The sequence below is a fragment of the Tachysurus vachellii genome, chromosome 2 (assembly GCF_030014155.1).
Source record: "Tachysurus vachellii isolate PV-2020 chromosome 2, HZAU_Pvac_v1, whole genome shotgun sequence".
Classification (NCBI taxonomy): Eukaryota; Metazoa; Chordata; class Actinopteri; order Siluriformes; family Bagridae; genus Tachysurus; species Tachysurus vachellii.
The window spans coordinates 19,562,099-19,588,827 of NC_083461.1; the positions used below are offsets into that span (position 1 = coordinate 19,562,099).

Consider the following 26,729-nt stretch of genomic DNA (forward strand, 5'->3'; position numbering starts at 1 on the left):
TCAGTTTCCAACAGCCAATCACTAATCACCACTGTTCCTGATACCCAATCACTGATCACCTCTGTTCCCAACAACCAATCACTGATCACCACTGTTCCTGACAGCCAATCACTGATCACCACTGTTCCTGACAGCCAATCACTGATCACCTCTGTTCTCAACAGCCAATCACTAATCACCACTGTTCCTGGCATCGAATAACTAAATACCACTGTTCCTGACAGCCAATCACTGACTACCACTGTTCCTGACACCCAATCCCTAATCATCACTGTTCCTGACATCCAATCACTAATCACCACTGTTCCAAATAACCAATCTGCTCTAAACTTCTTGTGCATTTTCTTAACTTCTGAACTAATTTCTCAGTCATACCATTCTGCAAAGCTTGATGGGGGTTTGTGGTTTTGTAGTGAAATAACTGAAAATGGTTTGGAATTTCCATGAACCAGATTAACAGAAGTTTGTGATTCTGTATCGGACCAACTTCACAACTTCTTGTGTTAAAAGGTAAGATCTTTTCACTGGTTCTCTGATACAGGTTGTTTGGAATGACAATTACCTAAACCCCAGTGTCATGTAAGAGAACCAGTCCAGCTTTATTCCCTTGTGATGTTTTTTTTTTCTTCTGACACACTTTCTTTCGATATGTGTAAACATAAAACACAGGAGAGACCACAGAGTTCAGATTTTTCAGATAAATCTGCTGAAACTCATTTTTGTGCTGTATCACTGAATATGTAAATGATCTCCCTAGGATGTCATTTGGTGACTTCATAAACATTTTGTGCACACTACTCTGTGTGTGTGTCTCTCTCTCTCTCTATATATATATATGTATATCTTATATATATACACGTGTATAAATAAATATATATATATATATATATATATATATATATATATATATATATATATATACATATACACGTATATATATATATATGTGTGTATATATATATATATATATATATATATATATACACACATATATATACGTATATATGTATATATATATATATATACACGGGTATATATACACATACACATATATATATATACATATATATATATTTACGTATATATACACGTATATATATATATATATATATATATATATATATATATATATATATATATATATACGTGTATATATACGTAAATGTATATATATATATATATATATATATATATATATATATATATACACGTGTATATATATATAAGATATACATATATAGAGAGAGACACACACACAGACAGACAGATATAGTTCACTTATGTAACTATGAAAAGTTAACATTATAAACTTTATTAACACAATAATTTCTCTGCTCACAAACATTATGTGAAGTTCTTCGTGGCTTTGAAATGGCTTAAATGTAAATAATATTTTATCATTAATTAATAATTTCTATAATATATAGATTAAAATTAATATTTAGTTAATTCATATTTATCACCACTAGAGGTCTCTAGTGAGCGCTTGAAATTTTGTAAATTAAAGCATTTTCCTTCACATCATAAAAATCTCAATGGTTCGTTTCACCATCACTGGGGGAAAAAAGCCTCCTCATGACACGACTCTGTGTTTCAGCGGCTCTTACTTTCTCCTTTTCACGCCGCCATTTACGGCTCCATGTATATCACGGCTTCGGCTCTTCTTCGTTGGTGTTTGGTGCTTTTTTTAGCGGTGCGCCTGATTTTAGCGCCACCTACTGAGCTGGGGAGCGAATTGACGCGGAGACTTTTTATGGATTTTACTGCACTACAAGTTAAATAAAAAAACTACACATCTTAAAAGCATATCGGAGCCCATGGTGTCAGAAAGAAAGAAGCCCAATAGGGAAGTTACGTTCAAGGAGACATCACTATATTTTCCATTGCGGCTGCACTTCCGGGTCCGTGGACACGCCCCGCTCCTCCTTCCCCTTCCCTCCCCTCCCCCCGCTGTCTGTGTGTGAGGTAGCCTGTAGGTAACAGAGCGCTCGCGCAGTCGGAAGTTTGTGTTGGAGATGGGCTGAAAGTCTAAGAGAAATCCACCTTGGCGCGGACGACGAGTGGTTTTCCCAGGATTTATAAACTCTGTAAGTGTTTTCTGGTGACTCCGTGTGTCCGTGTTGCTGAGTTTAGTTTAGGTGGCGTTTAGTTTATCCGGCGGCTCTGATCTTATGAGAGCTAAAGCTAAAGCTCGCGCATATTTCTGCGCCTCCTGGGTGTGTCCTGGTTTATACGTGTCAATAAAAGCAGGGTTAAAAGGGACAAAAACGCGCCTTATCTGTAAACTAGAAGGGGTTGAAGATAGTTTAGTGAAGGCGGGAGGGAGAGTGTTGTACATGCAGGTGTGTGTACAGGTAAATAATGTTAGCTGTGAGCTGTTGTTCCTCAGCACTGTGTTCATCACGTTAAAGGGAAACCACACAGGCTCAAAACACACTAATGTTCCTCCTGGGGCTGGAGATGATGCGCCTCGTTTCCTTCGTGACACTGTGTCAGTGGCTGTGTCCCGCGATGACGTCACCGGGGGGAGCGTGATGTTAGTGTAAGAGGTGAAGTGATGAGTGTAATGTTAGTGTAACAGGTGAAGTGATGAGTGTGATGTTAGTGTAACAGGTGAAGTGATGAGTGTGATGTTAGTGTAACAGGTGAAGTGATGAGTGTGTAACAGATGACGTGATGAGTGTGATGTTAGTGTAAGAGGTGAAGTGATGAGTGTGATGTTAGTGTAACAGGTGAAGTGATGAGTGTAATGTTAGTGTAACATGAAGTGATGAGTATGATGTTAGTGTAACAGATGAAGTAATGAGTATGATGTTAGTGTAACAGGTGAAGTGATGAGTGTGTAACAGATGACGTGATGAGTGTGATTTTAGTGTAACAGATGACGTGATGAGTGTGATTTTAGTGTAACAGGTGAAGTGATGAGTGTGATGTTAGTGTAACAGGTGAAGTGATGAGTGTGATGTTAGTGTAACAGGTGAAGTGATGAGTGTGTAACAGATGACGTGATGAGTGTGATGTTAGTGTAACAGTTGACGTGATGAGTGTGATGTTAGTGTAAGAGGTGAAGTGATGAGTGTAATGTTAGTGTAACATGAAGTGATGAGTATGATGTTAGTGTAACAGATGAAGTGATGAGTATGATGTTAGTGTAACAGATGAAGTGATGAGTGTAATGTTAGTGTAACAGGTGAAGTGATGAGTGTGATGTTAGTGTAACATGAAGTGATGAGCGTGATGTTAGTGTAACATGAAGTGATGAGCGTGATGTTAGTGTAACAGGTGAAGTGATGAGTGTGATGTTAGTGTAACATGAGGTGATGAGCATGATGTTAGTGTAACATGAAGTGATGAGTGTGATGTTAGTGTAACATGAAGTGATGAGTGTGATGTTAGTGTAACATGAAGTGATGAGTGTGATGTTAGTGTAACATGAAGTGATGAGTGTGATGTTAGTGTAACATGAAGTGATGAGTGTGTAACAGATGACGTGATGAGTGTGATGTTAGTGTAAGAGGTGAAGTGATGAGTGTGATGTTAGTGTAACATGAAGTGATGAGTGTGATGTTAGTGTAACATGAAGTGATGAGTGTGATGTTAGTGTAACAGATGAAGTGATGAGTGTGATGTTAGTGTAACAGGTGAAGTGATGAGTGTGATGTTAGTGTAACATGAAGTGATGAGTGTGATGTTAGTGTAACATGAAGTGATGAGTGTGATGTTAGTGTAACAGATGAAGTGATGAGTGTGATGTTAGTGTAACAGGTGAAGTGATGTTAGTGTAACATGAAGTGATGAGTGTGATGTTAGTGTAACATGAAGTGATGAGTGTGATGTTAGTGTAACAGATGAAGTGATGAGTGTGATGTTAGTGTAACAGGTGAAGTGATGTTAGTGTAACATGAAGTGATGAGTGTGATGTTAGTGTAACAGATGAAGTGATGAGTGTGATGTTAGTGTAACAGGTGAAGTGATGAGTGTGATGTTAGTGTAACAGGTGAAGTGATGTTAGTGTAACATGAAGTGATGAGTGTGATGTTAGTGTAACATGAAGTGATGAGTGTGATGTTAGTGTAACAGATGGAGTGATGTGTGATGTTAGTGTAACATGAAGTGATGAGTGTGATGTTAGTGTAACAGATGAAGTGATGAGTGTGATGTTAGTGTAACAGATGAAGTGATGAGTGTGATGTTCTTGTAACACATAAAGTCATGAGTGTGATGTTAGTGTAACAGATGAAGTGATGAATGTGATGTTAGTGTAACAGATGGAGTGATGAGTGTAACAGGTGGAGAGATGAGTGTGATGTCCGTGTGACAGGTGGAGAGATGAGTGTGATGTCCGTGTAACATGAAGTGATGAGTGTGATGTGAGTGTAACAGATGAAGTGATGTTAGTGTAACAGATGAAGTGATGAGTGTGATGTTAGTGTAACAGATGAAGTGATGAATGTGATGTTAGTGTAACGGATGAAGTGAAGATAATTTGATGACCCCCCACACTCACTCCCCCTGAAATTAAATAAAAGAACTCCTCCATATACCACTTAAGGGGGGAATCACCTCCATTTTCCAGGCCTTGACTACCACAGAAGCAGAGACCTAATAATCTTGAGAAAAAATGCTTCATTTTACATTTCGATTGGGACTTTTTTACAAGGGTGGGGGGTGCTTTCATTTTACAGCAATCATAGGGAAATATGTTTATTGCAGTTATTAAGTTTATTATGTTTATTACAAGCATAATAATGTTTATTATGCTTTTGTGTTACTTAATGAAATAATCAATTAAAGTTCTACTTACAATTAAATCAGTCAAGACGTCATTTTTAAAATTTATATTACCTTGCATGAATGTCTGCATGAACCAAACAAAATGTTTATTTATGGTTGTAAATGATATAGTTTATATACATTTCCTTATTTTCCAAATAATTCCGATAAAGTTTCCAATTTGGAATATTTCCAAAATTCCCCAGATTAAGTTCCCATGGAAAGTTTCCAGAAATCTATGAGTATGATGAGTGTGAAACAGATGACGTGATGCGTGCAACAGATGAAGTGATGTTAGTGTAACAGATGAAGTGATGTTAGTGTAACAGATGAAGTGATGTTAGTGTAACAGATGAAGTGATGTTAGTGTAACAGATGAAGTGATGTTAGTGTAACAGATGAAGTGATGAGTGTGACGTTAGTGAAACAGATAAAGTGATGAGTGATGTTAGTGTAACAGATGAAGTGATGTTAGTGTAACAGATGAAGTGATGTTAGTGTAACAGATGAAGTGATGTTAGTGTAACAGATGAAGTGATGTTAGTGTAACAGATGAAGTGATGAGTGTGACGTTAGTGAAACAGATGAAGTGATGAGTGATGTTAGTGTAACAGATGAAGTGATGAGTGATGTTAGTGTAACAGATGAAGTGATGAGTGATGTTAGTGTAACAGATGGAAGCTGCTGTGTTTGAACAGAGTATACAGATATGGAAGTGAGCTAGAAAGACTAAAGCACCGCCGCATCGCTCTCTCTATCTGGAGCATCATGATCAGCATGGTGTTGTGAGTAACATGGGGGAAAATCTGAAACTGTAATTAACACGTGTAAGACACGTGTGTTAATTCTAACAGTTAATACACGTCATTCAAGCTAGAACTTTCTATTAATGCTCCGTTAATCAACCTGCAGCAGGAAGTTGTGTAATACTTCCAGACGCAGTGGGCCTCGCCGGCGGGGCATGAGATGGTTGAGACGGTTTCCCGGCCGTTCAGCTGAAACTCTGTGTGTGTGATGTGCATTAAGGTCTGAGAAATGCGTTTATCAAGTTAAAGTCTACTCTCAGATTTCAGACGTGATAATGTCTTTAGGTGAAGTTCACTGCTTCTTCCTCACAGCTTCATCAGTATTCTCTTCTTTCTGTTCTCCTGCATCACACCACAGCACTGTCACAGATGCTGATAGAGAGCGCGTCACGAAACACACTGACCAATCGGCTGTAAGATCTGATCTGAGTGTGGAGCTGGGAATTTGCCTTGAAATGCCTCTTCTTGTGAAAGGTGTTATAGTGACTAATTATGCTGATTGTGTGAGCCGTGTTCTGCTCTCAGTCTTTACTTTTAGACCTTAATCAGTGCAGAATAATAGAGATTGATGAATAACTAAATTCACCTGTGAGTGTTTTGCTGTAGTGTAAGAGGAATAAAACCCTTCAGGGTGATGATCTCCTCTCTGCTGATCTCTGCTCCTTACAGCTCCTCTCTACTCCTCTCTTTCACCTTTCTACTCCTCTCTTTCACCTCTCTGCTCCTCTCTTTCTTCTCTCTTTCTCCTCTCTGCTCCTCTCTTTCACCTTCTTTTTCTCCTATCTTTATTCTCTCCGCTCCTCATTGCACCTCTGTTTTTCTTTTATTTCTCCTTTCTTCTCTCTTTCTCCTCTCTGCACCTCTATTTCTCCTCTTTCTCCTCCCTGCACCTCTATTTCTTCTCTCTGCACCTCTCTCTCCTCTCTTTCTCCTCTCTGCTCCTCTCTCAGAGTACTGCTCACATCTGCTTGTATCATCTGCATTCCACAGAACATTTTTTTATCTGTTTCTTTGCGTCCTTATAAGGAAAATGAAAGACTACAGGTGACGTGAGTGAGATGTGAGAGATGAGTGTGGAGCGTTGATGGTGTGGAGATGAGAGGTGTGGTGGAAGTAGTACAAATACACGTAATTCTCACAACTAATCAACAAATCTGCCCTGAACACAGAGAGCTACGCTGAACTGAACACCACCTCCCTCATCAGCAGGATGGAAAGAAAGCTAACATTAGTTAACGTTAACATACAGATGTATTATCATGAAGCCTGTAGCAGTTACCTACAGTGAAGGGTGGAGTTTCAGCAGGCTGTAATCTAATTGGCTCTCAAAATGGAACCCTCCAGTGCTTAAACTCATTATCTATCTATATCTATATCTATACACACATATATATATATATATATATAAAGCCGAATATTTAATTTTAAGACAGCGTGAAGTAAAGTGTGGTGTATTGAGTTAATGAGACTGAAATACGTTCCACTCGAGCACTGTAAAGAGAGAACATACAGTTTGGTACTTTCCCGTCTCTCTCTCTCTCTCGCTCTCGCTCTCTCTGTATATACCTCTCTCTCTCACACACACCCAGTAAACTCAGTCCACCTGTGTTCGATGGCTAAACCCACGCTACACTCTCACTTCCTTCTGCACACACACACACACACACACACACTCAGAGTAAACTTTATCATGGTCTAGAACAGGGGTTGGCAACCGTAAACACTCAGTCATTTGGACCCGTTTCCCACAGAAAAAAAACCACAGGGAGCCACAAAACCCATTTGACATCTAAAATGAAGATAACACTGCATATATCGTTTTTTACCTTTATGGAACGTATAGAAAAAACTGTAGTGTGTTGCATTTATGAAATCAATGAACTGTTACCGAGTAAATGAAATTTTATTTCTGCAGGCAAACAAAAATATTTTGAACAGTTTGAACTAACCTTAACAAAAAAGACGCTGGGTGGAAGGTTACTTTCAAATAAAATGTTCAATGTCTAATTGAGTCCTCTTCGTATTCATGACATCAAACTTTTAACTTGCCGGCTGCAGCAAACCAAAACTGCGTCTGCTTCTGTGTGTCGGATTTCGCAAGTCAGCAGTTATGATGCATATTTTGAGCGACAAACAAATTAAACACTGTTTATTTTAATGTTACAAGAGCATCATAATCTTAGAATTTAGATAAATTTAATAAAATAAATTTTAATTAAATATTTATTTTCCAAATCTACAGGGAGCTGCAGCAGATGGATGAAAGAGCCAGTTGTGGCTCCGGAGCCGCGGGTTGCCGACCCCTGGTCTAGAGGAATAGAGTGTGTGTGTGTGTGTGTGTGTGTGTGTGTGTGTGTGTGTAAAAATAAGTTTACATACACACAGTATTTTAAGTTTCTTAAGGATTCTTTAGTTGTTTTTTCTTCCCTAATTAAATTTTCTTAATGATTGCTGATTATTTAATCACCCAGGGCCGATCACATCATCAGACAGCAAATGAATCGTTTTCTCCATGTCAGGTTTGAGAGTAGAGGAGTGTTTGTAGTCAGGAGACGGTCACCATCACTCCACACCAGTTGGGCGACATCCTCTTGGCCGAGTTTTCTGAACACCTTCACACCTGTCAATCATTCTAGATGACTCAGATGATCCACTCGTCTGCTGAAAGAAAAAGAACTCGGGATGTCTAGTGTTAGTCTGCAGAGCTCAGTTCGGAAAATGCATGAAGTACAGACCTTCTGGTAATGGATAATATAACCCAGCATCAACGAACATAACAATGTACAATACAATATAATGAGAGTAAATGTCACCTGACCTGGTGTTGGTGTAACTTTGTACAGGGAGGATAAACTCATTACATCACACAAGCAATCATAGAGACTGAAGGTGAATGTTTGGATATTTGGACATACATTGAACTATATCATGATGATGATGATAATAATAACGATAAGTAGTAGTATGGTTATATAGTTGGCTTGTAAGAAGTCCAGCAAGATGCTTCCTGTATAACAGAAGTCTCATTAGAAGGAGATGGCAGAGCCATAGTGTTCTTCTAAATAAAAATGGCAGGACATGAATTGTGAATGGAGTGGTGTGTGTGTGTGTACTGTATTAACGGGAGGGTGGCTCAGCTCCCACATCTGTGGTTCTGGTTCCTGGTATTGTAATAGAGAGTGAGTGTTAAAGCAGTGTGTGTTTCTGGTGTGTGGAGGCTCTTGTGTTCTCTAGACACTGGGACTTATAGAGAGACAGAGAGAGAGATGGATAGACAGAGAGAGAGATGGATAGACAGACAGAGAGAGAGAACAAGCTGATGCTGAAATGTCACGATTTATCTGTACTTTCCTTGTTCTTAATTGTGTGTGTGTGTGTGGTCAGTGTGATGCTCAGACCCAGCTATGCCTTACGTGGATCGGCAGAACCGCATCTGTGGCTTCCTGGACATCGAGGAAAATGAGAACAGCGGCAAGTTCCTGCGCCGCTACTTTATCCTGGACACACTGGAGGGCAGTCTGGTGTGGTACATGGACAACCCGCAGGTAAACACACACACACACACACACACACACACACACAGCTCCGTCCCAGTTTTAGAACCGTCACTATCCTGAAGCACTCAGTATAGTGAAGACCTGTAACTCCCACCTTTAGCAGATCTACCCAGTAACTCTGACCTGCGCTTTAATTCCAGTTGAACGCGCACAACCTCACTGTCCTTCTCAGAGAGCATCACATCACACAGCACACACACTGATCAGTGAGTAGGAAAGTCCAGGAGAACGTTTCAGAACCCTTCTAAAAGCTTTACTGATGATCACCGTATGGTATGTGTGTCTGTGGACCAAACAACAGGAAGTCCTTTTACTGCACTTCCTCTACAGCACGGGCGGAGTCATCCCATCTGTAATCCAGCTCTTGCGTATCCACATTTGTTTCCTGTATTTTGTTTTCTTTTTTTTTTTTTTTATAACAAAGGCGGGAAGAAAGAAAATTTAAAAAAAGAACGAACTAAGAGAAGAAGGAAGGTAACAAGGAAATGCACGAGGAAGGAAGGAATAAGGCAAGAAAGGAATTATATAAGGATGTAAGGAAAGGAAGAAAAGAAGTAACAAGGGATAAAAAGGAAGGATCAGGGAAGGTAGACAAGTATTAAAGGAAGAAATGAATTAAAAGAGTCAAGAAGGAAATTTTCAGAGGTCAGGATGCTGGAGGCCTTGTTTTCTGCAAAAAAAAAAGAATCATAAACTCGGATTCGAAACAAGCAGATTTCATTTTACCCTTTAAACAGATTGACACTAATATTATTTTGAAAAGTTTGTACATATTTTGTGTTTGTACATGTTTTATGTCTGCGTGAGTGTGTGTGTGTGTGTGTGTGTGTGTGTGTGTGTGTGTGTGTGTGTGTGTGTGTGTGTGTGTGTGTGTGTGTGTGTGTGTGTTTGTGTGTGTGTGTTTGTGTGTGTTGCATGCATGCTGGTTTATCCAGCAGGTTAATTCACATCTTTAACAGAGGAAGTTGGAAAGTGGACTGTGTTAATGATCAGACACTAACACACATTAAAGCGGCGATATGTATCTCATCCACAGAAACCTAGTTGTCTTTATTTCTACACCACATCTTTTTCTTTCTCTTGTTATGGACATTTTGACTTCCCTCCCTCCATACAAAGACATTTATTGATTGTGAACCTTGAGGCTGATCCGCTGCACCCCTGTAGAGCTGCAGCATTACTGCCTGAGCTGAGTGTTTTACACAGTTACTGCACACTGCTGTGTTCTGATTGGTGCTCAGGTCATGATTAAGTCTCTACACCAGCAGCCATTCAAAAATATTTACTTCTGTCACTCCACAGAATCTTCCAGAAGGAACCCTGTGTGTTGGCTCACTGAAGCTCACGTACATCTCCAAGGTGAACTTCTCTCCTTTCTTTTTCTCTCCTCTCCTCTTTTCTTTTTCTCCTCTCCTATTTTTTTTATCTCCTATCCTCTCCTCTCTTCTTTTCTCCTCTCCTCTCCTCTTTTTCTGATCTCCTCTCCTTTCTTTTTTTCTTCTCTTCTCTTCTCTTCTCTTCTCTTCTCTTCTCTTCTCTTCTCTTCTCTTCTCTTCTCTTCCCACCTCTCTAAATGTGTTATTATTTTATTTATGTTTTAGGTTAGCGATGCAACCAAACTGCGACCCAAGGCAGAGTTCTGCTTCGGTAAGACAGTATTTCTCTCTCTCTCTCGCTCTCTCTCTCTCTCTCTCTCGCTCTCTCTCTCACTCTCTCTCTCTCTCTCTCTCTCTCTTTCTCTTTCACACACACACACTTTCTCTCAGACCCTCACAGCCTGACTCATTCTCACATGCTCTTTCCAACTCCCATTTCCTGCTCCTTTGTGTGTGTCTGTCAAATTCAAATTATATTTTAATTCTCTCACTGTCTCTCTTTCAGTCTGTGTCTCATTCTCTCTCTCTCTCTCTCTCTCTTCTCCTTTATCTCCCATAATGTTTTTAGAATAATAAATTTAAATTATTATTTAAAAGTTTTATTTATGACGTTATCTTTGTATAAGTATTAAACTGAATTGATGTCCTCAGTAAGAGTGTAAAGATTGTCAGGTGACGGTGACTCCAGAATGTATGCCTGGAACACTGGGTTTAAGATTACTGGGCTGGCAGATTACACACACACACACAGGTTCATACCAAGGGTCAGTTTAGAGTTTTAAATGAATGGAGGAAACACAGACACATAGAGAACATATTTAAATATTGTTTTGTAAGCTGAAATAAAAAGACTAGTCTGGTGGATTTCTAAGTAGCATCCTGACCTCGGCGTGTACAGGGACAGTCGTGAGGTTATCGTCTCTTCCCTGTGGCTTGCCGCAAGTGCTCCAGAGGGAATGTCCTGCTCTCAATGGCAGGAAGCAGTTACCTGACCTCACACTGACCTTTTCCCTGGAGCTTGTGACTTCCACACAGGATACCGAAGTTCAGATCTGAAACGTTTCTGAAAGATTTATTTTTTTTTTTTACATATTCACATTGTTTTGATTCTGTTTTTGATAAGAGATCAAATGATCATACACAAGTAATGGTGGTTTAATAGAATGAACCATTCCGGCCTGCAGCCATGTCAATGGTGTGACCCAATTCTTTAAGTGTGTGTATGTGAGATTCATGTAGGCTGAGGTGACTCACGCTCGAAATTGACTCTCAGCCAAACATCTTCCTGTTTCAAATTACCCGAGTGTTTAGTGCAGGATACATGTTCATGTATTAATAGAATAAAGGGGCAGATTGTAGCGTGCAGAAGTGGGCGGGTGATAAATTTGTTAGCTGCCCATTAGGCAAGTAAAATCTTCACTTTTGGTGTTTCCTGGAAATTTACATTAGGTAATGTAATATACTGCGTCGTTTTGGCCAGGAGCGTCTCGGACAATGTGCGCAGTATAGCAGGTGGTGTTCGTAAAGTTGTAGACGCACGTTTGTGTAACACTAATTACTCCAAACTGCTCTGATTCTGATTACACTCTTAGAATTTCTTTTTCTCTCACACACATTCTTCCTCTCTTTTCCCATCCAGTGATCAACGCTGGAATGAGGAAGTTCTACCTGCAGGCCAACGACAAACAGGACCTGGTGGAATGGGTCGCTGTGCTCAACAATGCTACCAAAATCACGGTGAGTGATTCATATCATCAGGTGATTTTGTACTGGCGAGAGAATCATATTGTTTACTGGTTTGTCCTGGTTGTGTATTGTAACGAGCGATGTATTGTATCAGTGTGTGAATCGTATCGGTGAGTGAATCGTCTTAGAATCGAACGATGTTTCGAATCACTGCGTGATTTGCATCAAATGATTTTGTGAGATTGGGAGAATAAATAAAGAACCAATTTTAAATTAAGGAAAGTCAAGAGAGCAAGAAAACAACATTTTCTTCCTTATGCCTCGATTTAAGGCGAAACCTTTTACTTTGCCACTTATTTTTATTTATTTATGTCTGTGTTTATTTATTTATTTATTGATCAGTTTATCTGTTTATAGCTACTATAACCAAAGTAAAGTCATATAAATAAAGTCACAGGTTGTTTAATAATAAAATAATTATGGTTGTAATTGTAAATATAATTGTGTTGTATAACGTGGCTGTGTTCTAAAAGGAACTAAACACTAACATGCCGCTAAAGGAGAATAATCCTATAAACTTCATCACACCGGTATGTCGTCAATTATCTTCCTCTAACATGATCCTCTAACACCAAAACACTGTGTTTTATTCCTTACTTACTGAAATATGATTAAAAGAATTTTCCTTAATAAATAGTCGAATTGGTTAGAAATGATAGAAATGAATAAATAATCAATAATCTTTATTAAATATAACATATATATTTGAACGAAAGCATTAAAAATCTTAACGTTGTAATGTGTTTTTTTAAATATTAAATTGAAGTAATTACAAAACTATTTCAATAATATGCTATTTTAAAATGTAAACAATAGAATTGAAAAAGATTTGTAAATAGTAAATACACGCTTGAAAAAATCATTTTGATATTACTTTTATAAAATAAAATAACTATGGACTAGGAATGATACGGTGAAAACCAAACAAATAAAGTAGACAATGGATAAATACATGTTAATTAAATAGCTAAATAAACTACAATGTTAACTAAATTTGTAAAGTTCATCGCGACAAACTTTGATGTTGGCTTTGATGAGGCAAGTATTCGCAAAGGCCGGTGCTTTTTGGAGGCAAGTGGACATAAGGGTCACTGTTACTTTTGGAGGCAAGTGGACAGAAAGATAGAGTGCTAAAACATTTGGAGGCAAGTGGAGACGAGCATGTGATGTCATCCGAATACTTCTGAGGAAGTTCCCCTCATTGGGCTGACTGTTTTGATATATCACATGCCCATGTTGTGCAAAATTTTTTATTTTCACGTGACGTCACGTGAACAACCTCATTGTTCTGAGTGTTTTGATATGTCACATGTCCTTGTTGTAAAAAGTCTTTTGATTTTGCATATTTTGGGGCGGGGCTGCGGGACAACCAGAAGGCCAGTTGATACACCAATTTAAAAGTTTGTTCAGAGTATCACCCTAAAGGAGCTGGCCGAGTTTGGTGTAGATAGTCTGAAAGCTTGCCGAGTTATAAACCTCCAAAGTTTATAATGGGAGTCTATGGGAAAAAAGGCCACTTTGAGACCTGGTACCGAAAGTACCGGTACTCGGATCGCTTAGAAAAGTAAAAGCAACAAACTTCAGACCAGGGTCTACAACATATCCAAATTTGGTGAATGTGGCTCGAAAGCCCTAGGCCGCATTAAATTTTATAATTTTTTGTCTAAGCTGAAATAGGAAAACAGAATGTTGGCTTCTACAAAGCCAACACAATAAGAGAATAAAACAGTGGAATACAAGTGAGGCTGAGGGTAAGAGTGAGGGATAAATGTAAGGGTAACGGGTGGGGAGTGATGTCAGGAGTGTTGGGCAAGTTTCAGAGTGCAGTAGAAGTGGGTTAATGTAAGCGATGGTTTCATTACATCCCGTAAAAGCTCATCATCGATCCTCTCTGCAGCTGTGTGTGATGTCGATCAGCGCCGTGCCGAGCCCTTTAACCTCCCGTTCTCTTCCCTGTTCTAGTGGCGTTCCATCCTGTTAGTCGTGTCTGTGTGTGTGTGTGTGTGTGTGTGTGTGTGTGTGTGTGTGTGGACGCAGAATACGTATGTGGAGCTGTTGCAGTATAATCAACACCATGACCAGATGCAAACTGATTTATTCCTCTTCTACCACAGCAATTTGTCAAAAGCACCATTTTCTCTTTATTAAAGAACAAGACATCATTTGTTTTTAACAGTTGGTTTATAGATACTTTAAAGGTTAAATACGTTCCTGTGCTCACTTTGTCTTTATAGCAGCTGTAAACAGACCTTCCTTCACCAGCCTCTCTTTATTCATTCTCTGTGGGAATTAGTAAGATGAAAAAGAAGCACAGCTTGAACTTTTTCTGTGTGTGTGTTACCAGGGAAACCACAACATGATAAATGCTGACAGTGTACTGTACAAGATTTTATCTAAAAGGTCTTCTCTGATATTTCTAATGAAGAACAACAGTTAGGGGATTTCATCTTTTGGTTTTGGTTTATATATAAAATGTCAGTGTGTGTGTGTGTGTGTGTGTGTGTGAGACCGGTGAAGGAAAATCAATATGAGTCATTCATTAACAGATGGCAAACAATACAAGAGTTAAAAGTCAAATATTTCATCAGGAGACGTTTTGAAATCTCATTCTAACGTATGATAAGAAGCTTTGTTGTATTTGTCTTTAGTGGTCAGAAACTTCCAGAACAGAGAGCGGGAATTTCTCTAGATGCCCTCTAGTCTTTCCCCACCAAGCTGGTCTGAGTAACAGATGTCTCTTCACACGCACACACCCACTACTGAGTACTGAGTGTGTGTGTGTACAGTTGTTCACCTCAGGGTGTGTGTACAGTTGTTCACCTCAGGGTGTGTGTACAGTTGTTCACCTTAGGCAGGAAAAAGCCCATTGCCTTTTTTTTTACAGAAAAAGAATCCAGACGTTTTTCCTGCTTTGATATCTTGTTGCTCTTCATTTCCTCTTTTGAGTCACTGACTTTTCCTCTCTCTCTCTCTCTCTCTCTCTCTCTCTCTCTCTCTCTCTCTCTCTCTCTCTCTCTCTCTCTCTCTCTCTCTCTCTCTCTCTCTCCCTCCCTCTCTCTCTCTCTCTCTCTGTCTCTCTCTCTCTCTCTCTCCCTCTCTCCCCCTCTCTCTCTCATTGTTTGTACTTTCACACTGTAACCATTCTTCTGAATTTAGTCAGAGGAAAGAAAAGCCCACACACACACACACACACACACACACAGAAACTCTTGTAAACTTCCACTCTGTCCCTCAGGCTCCAGAGGAATGCAGGCCCATAAACACAGTTAGTAAAAGAGCTGGTCACAGGTCTATAATTCTCCGCTTCTTTTCCGGAGGGTGTTGCCTCGTCGTTAGAAATTTTAATGTTGACAGCTCGGATCTTTCTGAAAGTAAATCTAGCAGCCATTAAGGTTGATAGCTGTGTTGTTGGGCCATTGATCAGGTTCACATTCAGACAGAAGTTCTGAGATCTAACACACAATGTGCTGGTCAGCTATAAGGAAACCGATCTCTTCCTAGGGCTACAGCAGTCATGTGTTAGGGCTGGTTAGTCTTCTGCCTGGTCTTTTGCTTGAAGTGGACCCTAAACCTGGGTTGTTTTCAGGTCCCAAAGTCGGGTGATCCGAGCGGGCAGAACCCAGCGGAGGCATGCGTGGATGTCCTGGGTGCCATGAAGCAGGTCTCCTACAAGACAGAGATCATCGGCGGAGTTCCCATTATCACCACCACACAGGTCAGACATCACCATGAATGAGATCGGATAGAATGAACTCATGCCCTGGCATCATAAAGAACCACTGAATGGTTCAAGTTTATTCTCTTCCCACAAAGCCAGCACTGTATGTGAATAACGGCCCTAAAAAGGCATTCAGAAACGTCTGCGGCTGTGACTGCATGTTGCTGAATGCTGAAGCAGATGGCATGTGTACGGACAGACCCGTTATTCTTCATCGATGGAACATGAATATTTTAAAGCTTATTCTTTATGTATGTTTGTGGTTTGGTTTCAAATGTTCAGAACTTTCCAGGATTCAAAGACATTTCCTATAAACTGAGAAATGTTGTGTGTTGAAGAAGCTCCAGGTGAAATAGAATTTTGAATTTGGTTTGTGTTTTCTGTAGGAGAAGGCTGAAGGGCAGAACGGGGCAGAGAGAGGGACACTGAGGAAGCCTCATGGCCAGGTGCCCTACTACCTAAGCCGAGCTAACCAGGACCAATCGGTGGTTAAGGTTGGCTTCTGCGTTAAACAGGGAGCTGTGGTGAGTCCCAATATCCTCCTCTGTTCACCATGGGCCAGGACTTAACCATTTACGTCTGTACTGTGAGTGTGAGTGAGTGTGTGAGTGAGTGTGTGAGTGAGTGTGTGAGTGAGTGTGTGAGTGAGTGTGTGAGTGAGTGTGTGAGTGAGTGTGTGAGTGAGTGTGTGAGTGAGTGTGTGAGTGAGTGTGTGAGTGAGTGTGTGAGTGAGTGTGTGTGTGAGTGAGTGTGTGAGTGAGTGTGTGAGTGAGTGAGTGTGTGAGTGAGTGTGTGAGTGAGTGTGTGAGTGAGTGAGTGTGTGAGTGAGTGTGTGAGTGAGTGTGTGAGTGAGTGTGTGAGTGAGTGTGTGAGTGAGTGTGTGAGTGAGTGTGTGAGTGAGTGTGTGAGTGAGTGTGTGAGTGAGTGTGTGAGTGAGTGTGTGAGTGAGTGTGTGAGTGAGTGTGTGAGTGAGTGTGTGTGTGTGTGTGTGTGTGTGTGTGTGAGTGTGTGTGTGAGTGTGTGTGTGAGTGTGTGAGTGTGTGTGTGAGTGTGTGAGTGAGTGTGTGAGTGTGTGAGTGAGTGTGTGAGTGTGTGAGTGAGTGTGTGAGTGTGTGAGTGAGTGTGTGAGTGAGTGTGTGAGTGAGTGAGTGAGTGAGTGAGTGAGTGTGTGAGTGAGTGTGTGAGAGAGAGAGAGAGAGAGATAAGCATGCAGGTTCATGTGTTTCTTCTCTGCATTTCTACAGATGAAAAACTGGAAGAGACGATACTTCATGCTGGACGACAACAACATCAGTTATTTTAAATCAGACCTGGTGAGAGTTTTTATTTCTCTCTCTCTCTCTCTCTCTCTCTCTCTCTCTCTCTTTCTCTTTCTCTTTCTCTATCTCTCATCTCCCCAGAACTAGACTAGCAGACATCCAAACTTTTTACTGTACCACCAGAGCTAATCTGATGCTGTGTGCATGCTACTGTATATGTGTGTGTGTGTGTGTGTGTGTGTGTGTGTGTGTGGTGGGGGGGGTTAGTCAGCCTGCTGTTCCAGCATGTTGGAGTATGTGTTGTGAATTCCTTTCCTCCTCCTGTTGTGTATGTGTGTGTGTGTTTTACAGGCCGCTGTTTACAGGCCAGAGCTTGTGTTGAGCTCATAATCAGACATGGACACACATGCACACACACACACACACACACACACACACACACACACACACACACATACAAACACACACACATGCATATGAAACACGTTTTAAAATTGGCCTTTTGCTGTTAATTATGGTGGAAAGGCACAAACATGGTTCTGGATTTCGGATAAGTTCCGTAAATCCAAAACTCCATTCTGTTTCCTGTGATTATGGTGAGACATCTGTAGAAGTTGACTGGAGTCCACCTGGGGCAAATTCATCTGCCTGGACATGATTTATGATGAACACGACACACACCTGTTTGCTTCACGTCCCACAATTCACTGATTCAGTCTCGCTGAGGGAATAAAACCATTTCTAAGGCTTTTAGCTTTCTTAGTGTGGATTCAGAAAGCCAGTTGGATTTGCGAAATTACACCTTTCCTTAAATAACTTCTTGTTTTCTTTTTTTTTTGTGTGTTTTTTTTTTTTTTAGGAGAGAGAGCCACTCCGGGTTATTCCATTGAAGGAGGTTACTAAAGTCCAGGAGTGTAAGCAAAGGTGTGTGTGCATGCGTGGGCACATGCATGTCTTTGTGTTTGTGTCTGTGTGTGCGTGTGTGCATGTCTTTGTGTGTGAATGTATATACATTTATTTGTTTTGGAAAAATGATGTAAGCTCTCTCTTTGTCTCTCTCGCTTTCTCTCTCTCTCTCTCTTTCTTTCTTTCTTTCTTTCTTTCTCTCTCTCTCGCGTTCCCTCTCAGTGATTTGCTGATGAGGGATAACCTCTTCGAGCTCGTCACTACCTCACGAACGTTTTATATTCAGGTGAGGACGTTTGTTTCGACTTCAATTTGCACAACCACCAGGTTTTCTTATGAGGAAATTCAGCTAAAGACGATGTCGCCGTTTCTCTTTCACTTTCTTGCTCTCTCTTCCTTTCTCTCTCCTTCTATCTCTTCCCCTTTCTCAGACGGACAGTCCCGAGGAGATGCACAACTGGATCAAGGCCATTTCCGGAGCGATCGTAGCCCAGCGAGGCCCCGGCCGCTCTGCAGCTTCAGTATGTACTCACAGCACTTCAGCCAGATCACTCACTTATAAACACACAGCATCTCTGAGCGTCACACAGCAGCTAGAGATCCAGCTCATGTTAGGCAGTTAAAAGGAAACAACAGGCAAACATATCGATGATTTACAGCAAGTATAAATCACTCTGAATGTGTCTAACACTAAAGTGATCTATACATCACGCCACTGCATTCTGATTGGTCAGAATCTGATGATTACTTTCCTTATAACAGCAGCTCTGTAAGTAGAACAAGATTATACGAACATACTCGTTTTGATACATTATAGTTGCTATAGTAACAGTCTCATTCATATGACACGTGCAGCAGTACACTGTCGAGACACAGACACACGACCGTTCTCGGGCACGGAGAGGCATGCATAAACCTGTTAGTTAAGTGTTTCACGAACAGCAGCAAACACCACGATGGAGTAGTTCAGAAGCAGAAAGCACTTAACATTTAAGAGCTTATAATGTGCGTACGTCTCTCTTCCACAGTGTGATCTGTGTTTTGGATGCGGAACGAACAAAAAAAAATCATGATTATTGAACAGACTTTATAAAGACTTCATAAACAGAGTATATAGAGAGTTTATAGATGACTTCAGTAAGGATGCAGCAATACTGATTCTGCATTCATTACTAATAAAAATGCTCCGATGCCACTCGATACCGTGTGCCAGTATTCTAGCGTATCTTGTCACACTAACGATGTATTTTGTGATAAATGATCTACAGCGTCTGACTATGATACAGACAACTTAAACGTAAACCTCAGCAGCTGATCACTAGCAGCAGACGCTGAATAGAAGTGGGGAAAAGTTTATCAAGCTAGCAAACGAGCATCATCTATAATCAACTATTTCATCTACCGCCATTTAAATACACACAACACGGGGTTCACTAAAATGGTCCCGTTTTGATTAACATTGAGTTGGTTTCTCACTTCATTACTGATGAGTATAAAAAAACATATGGTTCGTCTTCGGAATAAACAAACAGCAACCTTATATATGAATAATTGATGCTTTAGCCATCTCCCCTCTCCCACCTCTCTCTCTCTCTCTCTCTCTCTCTCTCTCTCTCTCTCTCTCTCTCTCTCTCTGTCTCTCTGTCTGTCTGTCTGTCTGTCTCTTTACTCCTAATCAAGCTGTGCGCTATGTTGTTGCAGATGCGTCAGGCCAGAAGGTTCTCAAACCCTTGTATTCAGAGGTATACGTCCCGCAGTGGCGAACGCAGCACGTATGTGTAGAGATCGCAGCCCATCTTCCCCACTGGCCTTCCCTTCCTCTGTTTGTTTGCATCCCAGCTCCGAGTGTAACGCAGTAGAGCTTTCCATAGACTTATAAGAATTTATTCGTTTTGTTTTCCGCTTCCCTGCTTGTTTAACCCACAGAATACGTCAAAAAAGCAAACAAACCCTCTCATGTCATGCCTGAACGACTCCTGAACCACAACGCCATGTCCCGTGCTGCGCCGCCGGCATGGCGCTCTTTTATACTGCCACTCTCATTCACCCATCTATCCATCAGCCCTTCGATCTCATTTCTTCATCCGCATTTCTTCAGCAAAGCTTCTGTCGGACAACAAAAAAAAATCATTCACTCCCAAACAGTTCATGTGTTTTTCATTTCAGATTGTAACTTGGCGAGATGCAGGCGAGATGTTCAGAGCTTACTAAGAAGCAGTAGATATTGTGGCAAACGGTACTTGGATTTACTCTGGATTCACTCTAGATTCATGTCGAGGCTAAAAGTGACGAAGGATCTCGAATGAGCCAGATTTGTGTCAGTGATTACAGATCAGCGATGGTTCCTGATGTGCAGCTAATTCGGTTCATTAAAATTAGTAAGGTGATGGGAAAGGAGGATTACATGATCACTGAAAAAAAAAGATCTGGTGCTGCAATCTAGAAATATTTTATTCATTATGTATTTTTGTGTATTTTGATCCCATTATTATAAAACTCCACACATACCACATCTTATTTTGCATTCACACAGGCAGTTGCTCCCGAGCTGCTTTGAAGGCAAGAGAGTATAACGCAGTAGAACCTTTTTTTTTTTTTTTTTAAAACTGTGATTTTGTGTTGCTCTGATTTTGCTTCACTTCATGTTTTTTAAGAAGAAAAGGACAGAACACACATTTGGTGCATGTCCTCGTAATACAATACTGTTCTTCCTTGTTTTCCCATTTCCGTAAAACACGCGAATGAACAATGAAATGTGCACAGACACGTTTTACTGGACTTCATATCAGAACAGTTTACATTTATAGCAGTGTACGTGTGAGTACATTCATGTGGCATTAAGTGCATTACACATTCTATCTATATCTCTTATGCACTATGAATGATCATATTGTGTAATAAGTGGTTTAAGTAGTGTGTGGTATGTGGTCGCTTAGTGGTTAAGGTGTTGGACTACTCATCGGAAGGTTGCCAGTTTAAATCGAATCCCAGGTCCACTGAGCTGCCACTGCTGGGCCCCTGAGCAAGGCCCTTAACTCTCAGTTGCTCAGTAGTATTAATAAAAGACAGAGTGAGATTAAAAGTAAGTTGCTTTTACATATAAGGGATAAGGGTGTCCTTCATATGCTGGAAATGAAAACGTGAACATGTTCTAACGCTAATAGCAAAGAAAGGTTTCAGTCTGAATAGCGTATTATTTTTTTTTCGTTTACTTTTAGCCTAATTTAAACCAGCATGACCCTGACCAGGCAGTGACTAAGGACGAGATAATGAACCTGCTGCATGTATCACACAGCGCCATGGAGTTTCACTGCATTTAGAAATGTTATATACACTACATGTAACATGCATTATACTACTTTATTGTTTGAAGTTTAATCGTTGCTCACAACAATCAGCCATAACATTAAAACCAATGACAGGAGGAGAAAATATCATTGATTATGTCATTATAGTGTCAGCTGTCAGGGGATGGGATAAGAGGTGAATAGTTAGTTCTCAAAGTTGATAAGCTGGAAGCAGGACAATGGGCAAGTGTAACCATCTGAGTGACTTTGACTAGGGCCAGATTGTGATGTCTAGACGACGATCAGAGCATTGGGGGGCAGGGGGTGGGGTGATATGCAAGGGTTAGTAGCTACCAGAAGTGTTCCAAGGAAGGACAAGAAGGTGAGCAGAGGCGGTGTAATGTTCTTCTGGGAATCATTACAGACCGAGTACACCTCTTTATGGCAACAGTGTTCCCTAATGGGAGAAGCCTTTTTTTGTGCAGACATTGCTCAGGAACGGTTTGAGGAACATGACAAAGGGTTCAAGGTGTTGACTTGGCCTCCCAGTTCCCCAGATCTCAATCTGATTGAGCGTTTGTAGTATGTGCTGGACAAATAAGTCTGATCTATGGAGGCTCCAGCTCACAACATAAAGGACTTAAAGAATCTGCTGCTAAGGTCTGAGTGTTGGATACCACCACACCTTTTTAATTTTACGACTGGTTGGTGTATATTAATTTTTGCACTTTTATGGTTGTAAATTGCACTTATCATTTAAGTGGTGCTGTTTTAGTAGAAAAATAGATATAATCGACATTTGCCAACTAAAAAACATTGTGGTTGCTTAGTCACAAGAACCCATGGTATGCACCCTATGGAATGTAGTGTAGAGATTTACACACATTCCTAGGTGTGTGTTAGTGATCCTTGTCTGCCTGTAGCCAGGATGTGCACAGACATGTCCGATACCACATCCAGACATTCCGATTTGATCATGCTGATTCCCCAGAACTCAGATCTCTGCAGATGTTGGGGTCTGCATGGTAGCTTAAAGTGTGAACTTTCACCTCCTCAACCTTAATCAGGTCGTTGTTTGTGTTGTGTCAAGCGAGTGTTTAAAAGTGTTTAAGAATGAATTGTGCCATGGAAAACTGCATGTTGGATGTGCATCAGTGTCACGCCGCATCCCGGCCAAGCAAGTGAGCTTCCCACAGTGTTTATCATATTCATTTCTCTACATTGTGATCCTCAGCTTTTCATCATTCAAGCAAGCAATACCCAACTATATTCAGAATGTTCTTCATCCAGTTCCAGCCATGCTAATACTTTCACATCCATCCTTAAAAACCCCTCTTTTTCCTTTAGCTGCATGTGTGCTGTACCCTGATTGCCTGAAGGCTGATTTTAGCTAAATGTCTCCTCTTTTACCTGTGAATTCTGATGGTAATCTTCCAGACAGCAAAAAAAATTCAAGGCTGGAAGTTTTAGGACTGCATCCCACTTTTTTTTTCATGCTGCTACAAATCTGAGCGCTTATTATTATAAGATTTGTTGCACATCACTTTTGCAGTAGTTAAAGCTTCCAATGCCACAGAAGCAGCCACTACCATGGCTTCAACTAGCACTGCTACCCTTCCATTCCTAAAACTTCGTGTTACAAAAACTGCCACTCTCCAAGCTTTAGCTACCAATAGACTGTCCTCTTCTCAAGCTACACTGCCTCTTTCAGTGAAGCTGCCACTGGCACTGTAGCCAGTCTCATCAGTTCTACTGCTTCTACCACTGTAGCTGCCGTTCCTAAAGCTTTAACTAGCTCTAAAGCTGCCACTCTTAAAACTTCACCTACTACTTAAGCTTCTGCTGCCACTCCCATCGGGGCTGCCACACCCGGAGCTTCTGCTGCTGTTTCCACTGAAGCTAGCCTCTACTACCATGCCTGAGCACACTGTAGAAATGGTACCTTGTGTTTTCTCACTAACCGAATGATTCTTCTTTTTGTGTGTGTAATTTTTATTTTTATTTTTTTCTTTCTTTCCTATTTCTGCTGTCACTCTCCTACAGGAGCGCAGGGAATGCCCCTCCAGCTTTTACTGCAGTGACCAAGGCCCCCCAGTCCCTCGCTCACCCATCTCCACCGAACTCCACTTCCCAGAATGCCACTTCCCAGCGGGCCATCAGCATGGCATGGGACGAGCCGGACCTCAGCGGCCTCCTGCGGGGCAGCCCACGTACCCGTCTGTCACTCCAGGAGTCTCCCCGCCTGTTTTTCAAGTAAGCAGCAGCGACACAGTCTCACCCTGGGAGCGGAGGAACAGTGCAGAGATTTGCCCTCCTGCTGATATTGACACTGACGATCTGCCTGTTACAGAGGTGTAAAGACCTGCGGTGGTCAAACTGCAACGAAAATAAACACAGACATACCCACAACGAGACAAGACACAGCACAGACTGACAGCACAGTATTGCCGAAATGACCACAGGTCTGGACGTGCAGCACAAAGCAAAGCAATCAGAAGTGAAGTAGACCAGAGAGGGCACCTAGCACATCACGGTGGATTACGGGATTCTGGGATTAGTTCCTTTTTCCATGAGCCTCCAGTTGAAGACCGTGGCTAACCACCAGTCTGCTAGTGATTTGAAATGAGCACAAACTCCTTATCCAGTCCTGAACTGGATCAGATTTACCCTAACGATTTATCTTTTTTCCCCTTTTCACCTTCTTTTTCCATGGGGTACAGTTTGGTTTGTTGTGATGTTTTATCACTACTCTAAATCAGCGTATTGAAGATCTTTCTGCTGAACTAAATGGAGCACTTTTTTCTGATTGCTTCTATCATTTAATTGTTTTTTTATCGATGTTTTAGAAAGTTCTGTGTGAGGGCGTTTCATTTCTGAGCAAACCATAAACAAGATAATACCACTACCTATAAGATAGAATTATTTTGGAGAAGACATAATCGTTATTAAACATTTGAAGATCTATATTGAATATTTGAGGATCTATATACACACACATACTGACTGTAACTATAGAGTTTATTTTAGAGCAAAACTTCAAAAAGTCAAAAGTTAAACATATTTCTTGTCAGGTTTGTTGGTGCTTGACCAAAAACATCAGGTCTTTTGGATACACGTCTACATCCAGTACACGCACAGCCGTTCGGTTACCTTGGCAACACACTCATACAATTGTTTTTAAGGTTGTTGCCAACCATCAGAGCTGCACTTTGTAACATCGGAATATGCTTCTAGGATTCGTCACTTAAATATACACCATGCTTCTTTTTCCTTTAATTGAAAACATCCGAGATAATGATAAGCTAATTAGCTAGAAATCTAGTGCTTCGGTAGTGACCTCTTGGTAGCTTCATCCCAGCTCGCATCACTAACGTTTCGGCTGGTCTCTTGTCTACACTTGATTTTCCACCTTGAAAGGTGTATGTGAAACTTTTAACTTGATTTTAATCGTGTCTAATGTTAGCCAACATTTGTTTGGAGGAAAAAATACCCGCTGGTTCTCGCAGATCCACTTTCTAGTTTAGACATGGTTGCAAACTTTCTGAATAAAGGTTGGGGGGTCGGCAGGTCTGAAATATCAAGAAATGTTCTAGAGCAAACTGTAAGAAGCCTTTTTTCCGTGTGTTGAAAATTGTCATGCTGAACACGGTGCTCCTGATGTTACGTCATGATGGACTACTTTACCCTGAAAATATGCTAACAATGAACGAAAGCTACTATATTCTGCTTAGCATATTGTGAATGAAACCACACTAACACCACACTAACGTTAGTCAAAGTTTTGATGCCGTATTCGTTTAATAACCTTTCCTACTTGCCCAGTACCAACGTTGTGACTTCCTTTTGTTGTTCTTTGAGGATTATTCTTGTAAAAAAAAATTTACCCAATGTTGTATGGTGGAACACGACTCCTGAGACGGCGCCCCTACGTCGCTCTACGTCAGGGTCGTGTGTCAACTCGTTCACCCGTAAACCGTTGCACAAGCCATCTCAAGTGCCTGCGTAGCTTTCTTCCGACAACAAGCTCATTTTGATTTCTCCACTTGTGTACCTGACATTTGTAAATCATGTGCATTTATTTATTATGTGAAAGAGTTTGAAGATTAAAACTGACCAATTTTAAGTGCTGAACTGAGTTTTGTCTTTTGTCTGCCTCTAGTTTTTATGACCGTTCCTTTAAGCATTGAAGCTGCAACTCCTAAAGCTTCTACAGCCACTGTTAGTGAAACGTTAAACTCGAAAACCATTCTCTACAGTGTAGAGTCTTGCGAGTATGTAATTATAACATTTTAGCTAGAAACTTAACAGCACCTTCAACACACTTGGAACTGAATTTTTGTCAGTTATTTTTGTCATTTAAACTCTGAATCTGTGTGGTTTTTTGGTCTTTTGTGCCCATCTTGTTTGCTTGTGTTTAGTGTATTTGGAATTGAAGCATGACTGCAGTTCTCGTGTAATTCAGTGTATTTGTGTGTATGAGATGTGCTCGTGCTGCCCTCTGCTGGTTACTGATCCTAGTTACACACACACGTTCTAGAGCAGCCCTGGATGGAGCTGAACCGAGAGCAGAAAGAGATCAGGCTGAGAGGAGTGATGTGAATGTGATCCAGCTCCACCTCTGGACTCTTGGTTCTGCAGCGAGGACACCAGGATCTCCCAGTAGCAGGAAGCCTGTTATTCATGCTGAGCCATTGTCAGAACTCTGGCCTGTAGTTAAACAACTCCAAATAGAAAGTCTATTTCTGACAGCTTTGAACTTCCACTTCACTACCATTCTGGGTGGATTCTGGGGAAAGAGACCACAAGTGCTTCAGGTCCTGTTGTTAAGCACAGCTGAGAGTGAATGTGGATTGGACATGTTCTGCAGTCCTGTGGCCAGCCATCAGCTCTCCATCACACTGAACTCCTCAGATGATTCCTAACAACACAAACCATAACCCTCCTCATTCCCTCTCACTAGCAGTCACTGTTGCTTTGGTTGGAACTTCGTGTTTCATTTTTTTAAAATCAGTTCTATCAGGTATTTCTGCTGCAAATTGGTAATAACTCTTAATGCCATGGTCATTTCGTCTCTCGTATTTCTGTTTGTTTTCAATCATTTCTGATTCATTTGGAGCTAAATTGAAGAAAGTATCTGGAATGAGCAATGAATGGATCAGTGAAGGCTGAGCAGGTTCTAGTTAATACAAATAAACTAAAAAACAAGGAGTAAACGGAAAAAAATGAAAAAGCATATTGACGGCAGATCCGCACTCTGGCTGATCTAATATCTGTATCATTTACAAACGAGTCGGCTCATCG

General features: G+C 40.8%; 2 protein-coding genes across 4 annotated transcripts in view; both read left to right on the forward strand.

Annotated features, from left to right (window-relative positions):
- Positions 1-26,729, forward strand: part of zgc:174164 (uncharacterized protein LOC570656 homolog) — a 202,553-nt gene that overhangs the window by 125,301 nt on the left and 50,523 nt on the right. The window lies entirely within an intron of this gene.
- plekha1b (pleckstrin homology domain containing, family A (phosphoinositide binding specific) member 1b) lies at positions 1,952-25,559 on the forward strand. 3 transcript variants are annotated; one of them, XM_060862255.1, is made up of 13 exons: positions 1,952-2,087; positions 8,964-9,124; positions 10,439-10,495; positions 10,738-10,783; positions 12,152-12,249; positions 15,845-15,973; positions 16,363-16,500; positions 17,221-17,289; positions 18,095-18,159; positions 18,364-18,427; positions 18,573-18,662; positions 19,843-19,913; positions 23,472-25,559. In XM_060862255.1, exons 2-13 carry the CDS (start codon positions 8,984-8,986, stop codon positions 23,683-23,685), a joined length of 1,182 nt encoding a protein of 393 aa, XP_060718238.1. In that variant the 5' UTR covers positions 1,952-2,087; positions 8,964-8,983; the 3' UTR covers positions 23,686-25,559. The 3 variants fall into 3 exon arrangements, with proteins under 3 accessions (XP_060718238.1, XP_060718247.1, XP_060718228.1); XM_060862264.1 differs by having other exon boundaries at positions 19,843-19,883; XM_060862245.1 differs by lacking the exon at positions 19,843-19,913.